The 11,787-nt window shown below is 50.1% G+C and overlaps 3 protein-coding genes across 3 annotated transcripts; 2 read left to right on the top strand and 1 right to left on the bottom strand.

The window, feature by feature from the left end:
• Nucleotides 1-482: 482 nt before the first annotated feature.
• On the top strand, nt 483-842 carry PSV08DRAFT_345765 (uncharacterized protein; the record flags this gene model as incomplete). The annotated part of the gene is made up of 2 exons (XM_014219388.1): nt 483-745; nt 824-842. The coding sequence occupies 2 exons, from the start codon at nt 483-485 to the stop codon at nt 840-842; spliced, it is 282 nt and encodes a 93-aa protein (XP_014074863.1).
• Nucleotides 843-5,300: 4,458 nt separating this feature from the next.
• Nucleotides 5,301-6,782, bottom strand: PSV08DRAFT_162 (uncharacterized protein). Its single transcript, XM_014219389.2, has 4 exons — nt 6,636-6,782; nt 6,395-6,588; nt 5,993-6,341; nt 5,301-5,596 (listed from the first exon to the last, which is right to left on the bottom strand). The coding sequence occupies exons 1-4, from the start codon at nt 6,674-6,676 to the stop codon at nt 5,323-5,325; spliced, it is 858 nt and encodes a 285-aa protein (XP_014074864.1). The 5' UTR covers nt 6,677-6,782; the 3' UTR covers nt 5,301-5,322.
• A 1,931-nt stretch (nt 6,783-8,713) lies between these two features.
• Nucleotides 8,714-11,426, top strand: PSV08DRAFT_192240 (WD40-repeat-containing domain protein; the record flags this gene model as incomplete). Its single annotated transcript, XM_014219390.1, has 2 exons — nt 8,714-8,761; nt 8,822-11,426. The coding sequence occupies 2 exons, from the start codon at nt 8,714-8,716 to the stop codon at nt 11,084-11,086; spliced, it is 2,313 nt and encodes a 770-aa protein (XP_014074865.1). The 3' UTR covers nt 11,087-11,426.
• Between the last annotated feature and the right edge of the window lie 361 nt (nt 11,427-11,787).

Here is an 11,787-nt window from a genome sequence, read left to right as displayed (position 1 = left end):
TCTGACTAGTTTGCATTTCAACTTCATCTTTTTCCATCTCAGTTCCATGAACGACTGGGCTAAATTCATGGTGATATGCAACCACGATAAAAGCTTTGCTCTGATAATTCCATAGTACCAGTTTTGCTTGCTTCGGTCACATCAAATATCTCAATGTATACCCGATTTTGTGGCCTCTGTAAAATCAGGCGTGCAATATTTAATATCAACTGAAACCTCCAACAAACTACTTGCGTGACATCGAGCTGTGATTGCAAGATGTCAAAATCAGCCAACAACACAAGGTAGATCAGCACCTCATTAAGAAGTTTGTAATATCAGGCGAACTATTAGGCAACCACCTAATGCTTCGAATATATCCAAGAAATAGCTCAAATGCGAACATAAAAGACGTGCAACACCCAGAACTCTACCTCAACCATCCACTTCAATCCACCTCATCTTAGTAAACAAGAAGGCTTTCCAACAAACCACCTCTCAAAATGCAGTTCCTCACCACCATCGCCGTCACCCTCGCTCTCACATTCTCCCCACTCGCAACCGCAGCCCCAAATGCCATTGCGAACCCGGACCTCCTTCCTCGCGAAATATCCAGCATGCCCAATGGCATGAAATCGCTTCTAACCAGAGACGCCACGGCAGGCTCCATGGTCATCGAGAAACGCGCAACCTGCGTTTCTGCATGTCTTTCTGGCTGCGGCTTCTGTGGCAGCCAGGGATGTCTCGCCAATTGTCAGATTAACTGGTATGTTGAGCCTGGCCTTTTCCTGATCAACTTTTCTTCCTCTCTCTCTCTCTCTCTCTTTTAGAAAAACGAATCAAGCATGGAGATTGAGGGCTAATGGTGTAATGCGTAGTTCTATCTGTTGTGAGATTCACAACGGGGTATGCACAGACTGCGCTACTCAGTACGAGTGCGATCAGTAGTGATATGATTGGTACAGCGTTGCGAGAATGACTACACATTCGTTTATATTTGATAAGTAGGGAGGATCCATAAATTGCCGTAGCTTTGAATATACAAATGCGATCTTCCATATAGTGTGTGGTTATGATGAACAAAGACACTGAGAATCTATCTTATCGAGCAGCATCGATTTTCTTCACCTCCTTCGGAGTTTGAATGACGCTAGAAACAACATTGACTAGCACCCAATTGATCTGAGCATAAGCGTCGTATTTCCAATGCTAGCAGGAAGAGAACGCAGTGCCAAAAGTTAAAGTGAACCTAGTTTGTTCTAGCACGACTGATGAGTCTTCGCACTTGGAGTGTACCGCTGGGCATTAAATTACTTAACAACTGAGTCATCGGAAGCTATGAAATATTACTGATATCATCATCATGCTTCTACAAAGGGAAAAATTATGCATTACTTATTGACGACCGGGAAGAAGGTTCGGGTTGCGGAGAGTTTCTTATGCAGGGTGTAAGCGCGAACCACACTAGCGCGGTGGGCCACCGTCGGGTCCCCAATGTCATCACCGTCTGATAACAACGAACATCCCAAACCATTTCTCCAAAGTTTGCATAAAACCCTTTGGGACCATCACAGAACCACCACCTGCATCAATTGAATGCAGCTTTACCGGATCTTAGAAGCTGGTGTCCCGACTATACGAGCGCTATTGGGATGAGTTGGAAGCATACGAAGAGCGAACTTTGATTGAGAGAGGATGAGTCGGGTCGGTCTGAATCACGAAGGACTTGAAAATTCAAAATGCAACGAGACATTTCCAGGAAGTCGAGCTATAGAACGGATCCGTTTTCGAGATATTCAACCAGTACAAAATCCTTGGAGGACTGGAATGAGTGAAGACGAGTGTCGACAACAAACACGTTACGAGAGAATAACTGTGCAAAGACGATCCACTCACAATATATTTCGAAATCCCGGACCGATGTCGTGTTACAGCGACTACAATTTTCCGTCATCGAAATCCAAACTCCCACCGTTTTTCTGAAGCGCCATTTCTTTGCAACGTAAAATGCTGGATACCTCGGAGCGTTTAATTCTTCAGTGAGACATCAATCCGACGTTTGATAGGACTGAACCCAGGTTCATACCTTGAACTGCCCTTATACATAGCTCGTTAGTTGTGTGTACTGCAATTCACAGTCCGTGGTATCCTTATCACAGTGCGAAACGAGCGAACAAAAAAAACTATCTCAACAACCCGAACACGTCTCCAATCTCAGATCCTTGGTCCCATTTTTGGCTCATTATTTATTAGAAACCCTCCTCAAATGGAAAGGAATACCTCATAAGGCCTCAAAGTCTTTTACTCCGATCCTCATGCCGCGTCCCTGGAGTTTGTTTAGTCCAAATCCCTGGTACGATGTATTTTTCTCACCACCCGCTCAGCACAAATGGATATTTTGAATCAAAAAGGAGATAAGATATTCTATTTCTTGGAAATTCCAATTATTCCATGGTTTTCAGAATGGACGAATCTGTTTAAAAACGCGACATCTCAACGATTAAGAAAGGAATGATTTCCACCCCGTTGACAGAAACTCATGATTATTGGTAGGACCTGCACAAAAGTTTTTCACATTCAAACAGGCAGGAAACAGAACCAACATAATACATCGAACGAAAGACGTCGCTCCTACTGATAAAACATGACATTGCTGTCATTAGGGCAGTATCTGAACTGATCCTTCAGAGCGATCATCGTTTCGTCCAACCACACTTATCAAACCCAAACCCCGCCCTCTCCTTAACCCTTCCACCGTAAGCTCCATTGAGAAAAGTCGACCAGTCAACCAATTTCCGAACCCAATGACTTCATGTTGCCAATTGGTTCTTGGTTCATCATATCTGCCACTTAGCATCCACAGCCACACAACTGGCTCGTGACGAAGCCCTTACCGCACTTTGCATTAGCACTGCAATCGTTGTAGATAGCGCACCGGAGCTAAGAACCGCCACCGTCCCCAGCAGTAGTTCTTGGTGCAACCGAGAGCAGACTCGTAGTGTTACGCCTGCTCCTTGCGAAAAAAAAAGTCAGATACACCTCGAATGACCTCGCGGCGGGAGACAAGCGACTCGTTGGTTAGAGCGAACGAAGTGTCGCTGCAGATACGGTATTTGTCTCCCAGTGTGTACTCAGCGCACTTGCGGTATTGGGCAGGGTCGGCATTCTCGCGAACCTGCATGACTTATTTATCGAGGGTTAGCAAGAGCAATATTGACGAGGCCCTGAAATGAAGAAGAGACGACACACACCTAGGGAACCGCATTCCTCGATCGAAGACATGTAGGCGAGAGCAGCAGCATCGGCATTGACATCGGACTCAGCAGTAGCAAAAGCAAGAACTGCATGATGGCGATTGAAACACTTGAAACTCTCGGCAGTGTGCAGATAGGTAGATGGTAAGTGATTTTGATGTATTGGACGGCCTTTTCTCCACGGCGAGATATCGTCTCTCTTTACACTTCCGCAGTATACTTCACGTCATCCTGGTCTCTCGTCATCTCCTTCCGTGCCTCCTTCTCATCCCAAGTCCACTGTCATGCATCTTGCTTCCCATCTCGCGCATTCCAACCGCTTGAAATCAAACCACGTGTCTGACCGGAGACACAAAATATTAAACCAGAGTAAAGAAACAAAGAAAGAAACAAAGAAGTGTAGCGACACGGAAACGCCCATCTCCTCGTTTCAGCGCATGGGTCCGAAAGTTGGGTCACCAAGAGGACAACGCTGTCTGAATATTGAAGCATACTGGATACGTTGGCAGCTACTCGTAAATTCTAACTTTCATAAACTTGATGGCTCTTTGCAAAGAAAAATCATATTTTTTTCCATAGAGAAATATGATTTCTAGCCTTCTCTGCACAGCATCTTTGAGAGTTGTTTGTTGTAAATTTGGTGATTATTTGGATCAATGGCATGAGAACATTGGTGCACATCACCATTGCTACGTACACAAGAACGAATGAAGTCCCAACGGACAGAAAAAAGAAAGGAAAAGAGACAGCATTACTGAGACCACTGAGCCTGGCGTTTCAGGCATGCAATCCAAAGGATGACTGGCGTTCTTTGTATGACGTACTGCAGTGCTTTGTGTGCTAGATCGGATTGCCTCGAAGCCGCAACCGATTACTAGACCCTATCACGGGCCATAGATACAATGAAAGCACTGACCTGACTCTGCGGGGAAATGGGAATTCTTCGAGTTAGCCAAATTTGCATGTGCCAAGTCCCTGCTCAGCTAGGATACGACTCAATTGCGGAAGCACGCCTCATTGTGCTGAGAAAAGAGGGGGGGTGGAAACGGCAAGTCTGATAGGAATGCGAAAAGAAAAGTGATGTTTCGAGCTCTACGCCTCCGATGCGTGGCGTTTTCCAGCTGTAGATCCATCTGGTATGCGATTTGAGTATGAGGTACAAGAATGTAAGTGTAAGGGCCGGACCGCGGAGAGGCTTGCAGATCGTCCCTGCGTCAGAAAAAAAACATCGTTACTGTTAGGCGTCCCACTCCCCCGCACTCAGCTTGGAATCTGACACCGTATCCAGTTCTGCTAGGCGGGGATGGGTATTCAGGAGGATAGTAGTATACGCCCCGAAGAGCATTCAAGTCTTTCGACTGTCGTTGCAACACTAGCCATCAATTGCTAAGAGTGTAGTAGTAATGTTCCTGGCCAAGGTTACACAAAGCCTACATCATCCACACTTAACAAAACCTGACGCGTTATGAGCTCTCCAACCATAGAATACTACTCGCTATCCATCCGAGCTGCGGTTCTTCAATTAATCTGATGCAAAAAAGCACTCAAGGGTCAAGATAAGAAGTTGGGGCACGCAGGGCAAGTGAAGTTGAGATTGGTGAGCCAGAGGAGCTCAATTCGCTTAATGATATCGCTAGAATTACCAGTAACGCTCAAAAGAAAGAAAAGAGTAAGTAAAAGAAATATACATTGTCAGGCCCGGCCGATGATCAATCATCTCCACACACGATTGGTTGCATCGAATCAGATATGGTTCTGAGGGTGCATGCACAGGTCGGTGTAATTTGTGAGACATGCAGCACCCCCGCTTCACGTTGGTTGCCGAACGCTGTTGTGACAAAGGGTGGCTTGGGACACCAACTAGCATTGTAGCGCGTTGTGGTGTGCAGTCGCAGGATATTGTCCTTGGTCTAGGGATGGGTCGCAAAGAGATGGACGCGCGTTGCTTACTGCACAGGAACACCAACGGGGTGAAGGAGACACCATTTTGTATGCATGTTTTTGCAATACGGGCAATGGCACAGACCAACAAGCTCGTGGAGTAACTTGTGGGTTTCGGGTTGATGGAGACAGACATTCCATGGGTATCTCACGAGGAAACGGGGAGGCCACTAGCCATTCGAAAGAGTTCAAATGCAAGCCCTGGCGTTTCTCGTACCATCATCTCAACGTCAGGACGTAGCGAGAGGCTGGGGTTTGCACGGAAGGCCTGAATGATAACGTCTCGTAGGCCGCGGTCTGAGTGGAAAGTGGATTCGTATGCCTCTTGGCATGCCTCTGGAAACTCGGGACTAGCGAGATGCAAGTCGATCTGATCGACAAACTTGCTGCGTGCAAGCGCTTTCAGGCCAGCGATGCCATATCTGCAAAGAATGGTTAGCCCGTGTTTGTCATCGGTGGCGGCTGAGTGATTGGATAGGTAAGAAAAACGCTGACGCGTTCGGTTTCGAGATGGCATTTTGGTTTTTGCAAACGGCCACCATTGGCCTGTCCTGTACTCTTATGGAGAAAAGGAAAAACAGAAAAGAGGTGTGCATGGTGTGGAGGAAAAGGCAGCAAAAGCGTTGATTGGTGTTGTGTTCATGTTGGTGACGCACATGGCGGGGGTGGTCGGCGTTTGGAAACGCCGTGCAATGCACAGCATCACGGGAACCAACTCTGCAGATGCAGACGAAAGCCACCCCGCGAGACAGGGATTAGGATAGAGAAAGGAAAAAAAACAAGCATGGCAGAAAGGTGTGAGGAAAAGCGGTACGTACTTCTCAGCGATTGCGTACACTTTGGCATGTGCGACGAGATGTGCAGACTGAATTTCCGACTCTGGCTCGAATTCTACGCTCTCAAGATCGTCGTCTTCAAGAAGTTGGTCGACCATCGGGGTGGCGGCAAGCTTAGCGGATGCATCAACATTCTGGAATGTTGGCTCGTTCGGTGGAGGGGTCAATGGTGCAGCAGCGGCTACAAGGGCTAATAACGGGTCTTCGCTAGGGTCGAGAATGAATTTCCGTGATGGTGTTTGCCTTTGCCCTAGGGATGTTGGTCGATTTGATCGTTGTGAAGAGCGGCGCGAAAGTGGTTTTTTGCTTAGGTAGTCCATGTGATAGAAGTCTGCGCAGTGTCAGCATAACTCATGAGATTGCCATGGCTATTTAGATGCTTACAGTGGATCATGTGTTCCACAGCCTCCGCGTCATCTTCGCTCAGGTCAATGACTCCACTCTCTGCCTCTCTGAAGCCGCCTCGACATGCGCCCTCGAAAAAGGTCGATCTGGTTGCGAGAAGTATACGGTGTACTTGGTATCTTTTGGCTCCACAAACGATGGTCAGATCTGAGTATTGGCCACATTGGAACAGTCTGAAAAGACTTAGCTGGGATTGAGTAGACGACAAGGGGCGACTTACGAGGCCAATGCAGACTTGAGTTCAATCATTGGGGCGTCCATTGTGTGAGTAAAGTGTGTGTGTATGATTGCTTGGTATGTGTTTGTCGACTCGGACTGGCGGAAGGAGGCTATTTGAAGCGGATGTTTGTACACCCAGGACCCTGGCTTAAAAGCAAAAGAAAAAAGTGCAGAGCAACGGCCGCACTGTTATGACGGGTTTAATCCTAGTTTGCTACGCAACAGTGCGTAGGGGTACGTAGGGGTCGGCGATGATCTCACGGAAGCGCCGTGCGGGCCCGAGTGTATGGTAAGGCTGATGAACCAAAGGGACCTAAACTTGCCGGACCGTGAAGAGCGGTGGATGAGGCTGGTAGGGGCGGGCCGGGTAAAGATTGTCGTGGTAATTATGGAGAAGTGCAGATCAAAAGTGCGATGATGGCACCTGGGCGGGACAAAGGCTCTCTTGTAGGCTTTGCCCTACAGGCTCGCGGCAATGGCACGCTGGCGTCAGTCGCGGAGGACGCGGTCATTTGGATGACATGGGGTGGTCCATGGACCGGTTCCAGGCAAGTCACAGGGTGTCCCTCTGTTCTACAAGCGGCCCAAAATTTGAGCTGACATGCAACACTTCGCCAGATGAACCGAGTGGCTTGGCTTTGGCGTAGCGTTTCCTGGCTAGAACCAGTCTGGGCGACCTTGCTACAAGTGCATCTGGAACAGCAGAGTCAGGAATGTCACGCGAAAGCCTAATGGTCTAGTGGCTGCAGTACCATGCTGAGGGCGACGTCTGAGGGCGGCATGAGCGCATGCAAGGCCCAGGGGACGTGGAGGCTGGCCAAACGAGCGGCCAAGCACCATGACAGGAGGCAAATGACCTGGGAAACGCGCAAGACGATGCACAATCATTTGCTTTGCGCATCAAAGCCTCCCTGGTACTGACTGACTCCTTGCAGTCGGCGAAACACGAATGCCGTCCTCCGCGATGGAGGCCATGGAGCCAAAAAAACCGGGGTGGCGGAGTTGATGGGAGACGGCAGATAAAGAAAGAGGGAACTTTTGGACTCATTCTACCATGCTGCACTGTGCCTCTCTGGGGATGCGCCACAGCGACGCAGCTGGTGCGGCTGCAACCTGTGCATCTCCAACGAGAGTTCAAACGTTGCTGCATCCTGCCACGAACAGGAGACGAAGGAATTATGCCCGTGTCGACTCTGCTGCCCCGTTCAACATGCATTCCTGTGTGCAAGTGGGTCTTGGGGTGTTGTTGGTCAATGCCAGTTGCAACATATCAATAGCAGGCTCGCAGCGGAGATACAACAATCGTGAGCATGGACACTGAGTGCATGTGTGTATGTACGTGTGTACTGTAAGTACGAGCTTGGTAGACGCTTGTATCGTCTCCGAGCACTGCTGCTCGAGACCTGACACGGAAGAGGCCCAGGCAGAGCATTGGCCACGTGCCGCAAGCCGCAAGCCACGCCCAAGCCGATGGAACAGAGATATGATGCGATATGATCTGATCGGATACAGTTGTGGCAACGCTATCGCCAGTCTAGATGGTGCTAGGCGATCAGGGCAAGCTGAGAAGAAGAAGAAAGAGGCGTGCGCGATTGGTAGGCCGCGGAGAAACAGCACGGGCTGGGCTCAGCCGCAGATGGGTTAATAAAGGACTGATGGTCTAACGGATTGACGTTTGGTGGTTGGTGGTCAGAGTCAAGTGTGGTGTTGAGTTGCGCGTGTTCTCTGCCAAGCCAAGGGGGGAAGGCGGCAGAAGCAGAAGTGGAAGGGGCGGGAGAGGGAAGCGGCGACGGGCGACCGGGGGGAGGGTGAGCGAGTGGGCCGGCCGCCTCGCCAAAGGCTGACGTCGCCAGTGGGACGACGCCAATGGCCGAGCAGTTGGTCTTGACCGTAGACACGAAGAAACGCAGTCCTCCACGTGCCGTCGTCTTTTCGTGTGTGTGTGAGAGAGCTTCGCATTCGCATGTGTTTCCTGGTTGCAGGCACAGGCTCCGTGACAGACTAGCGCCTGTTTCTTTCCACCCTCGCCCCCGTTGCCCAGCTCTCCCCACCCTTCGAGCAACCCCGCCCAGCTCCATCATGGCCGATTTCAAGCTATCAGCCACCCTGCGCGGCCATGAAGACGACGTGAGTCCAGCCTAGGCTGTGCACGTCCTACACACACAGACACACTAACCCTCACCCTAGGTCCGAAGTGTAGCCTTCGCGTCGCCCGCCTCCATCTTCTCCGCCTCGAGAGACTTCACAGTACGCGCTTGGACACAGCAATCAGCCAATCCACCTGTTTGGGACAGCTCCATCAAGACACATGGCAAGGAGTTTGTCAACTCGCTCGCCATTGTCCCCCCCTCGTCTTCCTTTCCCGACGGTCTTGTTGTTTCCGGCGGCAAAGACCAAATCATCGACGTACGCTCACCCGCAAAGACCCTCGATTCCGACGCCGACGCCCTGCTGATAGGACATGGCAACAATGTCTGCGCTCTCGACGTTAGCGAAGATGGTCGGTATATCGTGAGTGGCGGCTGGGATATGGAGGCCCGCTTGTGGGAGGTTGGCAAATGGGGTGAGTCTACCGTGCTGCAGGGCCACACTGCGTCGGTGTGGGCTGTCCTTGCCTTTGATGAGAACACCATCATCACCGGATGCGCCGATAATCAAATTCGCGTCTACAACATCTCGGGCGGTACATCGCCAGTACGCTCCATCCAGGCACCAGAAGTCGTACGCGCTCTCTGTCGACTGCCTTCGGACCACCCTTCGGGAGCTCAATTCGCCTCTGCAGGCAATGACGCCGTCATCCGCCTATGGACAATTACTGGAAAGCAGGTGGCGGAGTTACATGGCCATGAAAACTTCATCTACTCACTTGCCGTCCTTCCCAACGGTGGGATCGTAAGTGCTGGTGAAGATCGGACTGTGCGTGTGTGGGAAAACAACCAGTGTATACAGACTATTACCCATCCAGCCATCTCAGTATGGTCAGTGGCCGTGTGTAAAGAGAATGGGGACATCGTCACAGGTGCGAGTGATAAACTCGCACGTGTCTTCACCCGCGACCAATCTCGTTATGCCGCCGAAACCGAGATCCAACAGTTCCTCGATGATGTCAAAGGATCAGCAATTCCACAACAAACTGTAGGCAACATCAATAAGGAACAGCTGCCCGGGCCCGAGTTTCTTACCCAACGATCCGGCACAAAGGAAGGCCAGGTACAAATGATCAAGGAGATGAACGGGAATGTTTCGGCATATCAGTGGTCAGCTGCCGCCAATCAATGGGTGAATGTTGGCACTGTAGTTGATTCGGCTGGGAGCGGTGGACGCAAGATATCTCATGCTGGCAAAGAGTACGACTATGTCTTTGACGTTGACATTGAAGATGGCAAGCCACCGCTGAAACTGCCATACAATCTCAACCAGAACCATTACGAGGCTGCGCGTAAGTTCATCGAAGACAACGAACTACCGCTTACCTACTTGGATCAAGTCGCAAACTTCATTATTCAAAACACCCAGGGTGCAACGCTAGGCCAAAGTAGCGCGCAGGGCGCGGATCCCTGGGGTTCAGATGCACGCTACCGCCCGGGAGACGCTAACCAGGTCCCCGCGCAACCACAGCCCGCACCATCGCCACCCAAGATACTTCCGCAAAAGGATTACCTTCCTATTACAGCCGGAAACCATAAAATCATCTTCAAAAAGCTCACAGAGTTCAACCAGGCTCTAGTCGATGATGGCCAAAAGGGCATTTCGCTGAACCCTTCGGATATTGAGCAACTCAGCGCCACTGTCAGTGCACTTGAGAAGGGAAATGGCAAGGGAATTGACATCACTGGTGTCGAGCTTCTCCTGAAAGCAGCAACTCAATGGCCAGCAGAAAAGCGGTTGCCCGCCCTCGATCTGCTGCGGCTAGTCCTTGCCTTCGAGGAGCCAGCTGCTTTCCTTGTGTTGCCTGAGCAAAACCTACTACCAGCCCTTATCGAATCAGATGTCTTCACTGGGTCCTCTCCACCCAACAACACTATGATGGCAATACGGTGTCTCAGCAATCTGCTCCAGACTGAGAAGGGTAGACTTCTTGCGAGCAAGGAGTTTGACAACATACATCCTTTGGTGTCGCCGTTCCTCACCTCTACCAACCGCAATTTGATCATTGCGCTCACTACGCTATACATTAACTATTCGGTGCTTCTGAATTACGAGAATAACGCGGACCGGGCGCTATCGCTCCTTGACGATCTGTCAAAGGTTCTTACCACAGCTACCGACTCCGAAGCTGTTTACCGTGCGCTTGTGGCTACTGGTACGTTGCTGTGTCTTGGCCCCGACTTTTGCGAAGCTGGCCGCGATATTCTTCAAATAGGCGATGCCGTCACCCGTGCCGAGCAAAAGGTCAAGGAGCCTCGCATCCGGAATGTCGTTGCCGAGATTCGCCAACGGCTGCAGGGTTAGCAAGTGCGTTTCGGCTACTAACGCTCTTAAATTCTCCATGCACGCGGACATTGTACTATACAGATGAAAAGACGCAGATTGCATTGCATTGCATGAAGCCGGGTGCTTTTTTTTCTTTGGGTGTTCCGTAGATGGGGGGAGAGGTGCATTGTGATGACGCACTACAATATGTGCCTAGTACTTACAGCGGGGCAGCAGACATCAATACATGCCTACATACATATGCAAGCAACATGCAGCTTCGCCCGGTGCTTCTCCACAAGCGATTGTGCATGCCGAGAGCGAGCAGAAGAAAAATATCTCATACTAACGCTTGTGCGTGCAACCCACCCCTCGTCTACAATTCTCTCTTTTGCTCTTGTGCACCCCGCATCTCGGTACGTCCCAAAGCCCTGCTAGATTGACCTGCAGCAGCGGTCATGTCAAACGACGTCAACCAACAGTTAGCAAAGGTGACGGACAATTGATACTAAAGACGCAAAACTCCCTCGTGACCATCCTGACAGTTTGGCCATGAGAAAAATTCGTGTTAGCCTCGCTTTCTACCGGTGCAATAACCGTCATTGCCACATCTGCATCACAAACCACAATTACGTTACTACGTATTGACTTACATCATAGATGAGTAGTTGCTACTTTATACACCCGTAGATCGCTCGCTTGCTACCTTGCACATACTATGGAGGGGGATCAAGCTGTGG

This window comes from Bipolaris maydis (genome assembly GCF_028858645.1).
Source record: "Bipolaris maydis strain C4 unplaced genomic scaffold PSV08scaffold_1, whole genome shotgun sequence".
In the NCBI taxonomy this organism is placed as follows: domain Eukaryota; kingdom Fungi; phylum Ascomycota; class Dothideomycetes; order Pleosporales; family Pleosporaceae; genus Bipolaris; species Bipolaris maydis.
Note: the sequence above shows the minus strand (reverse complement) of the source record. Positions and strands in the feature narration are given on the sequence as shown.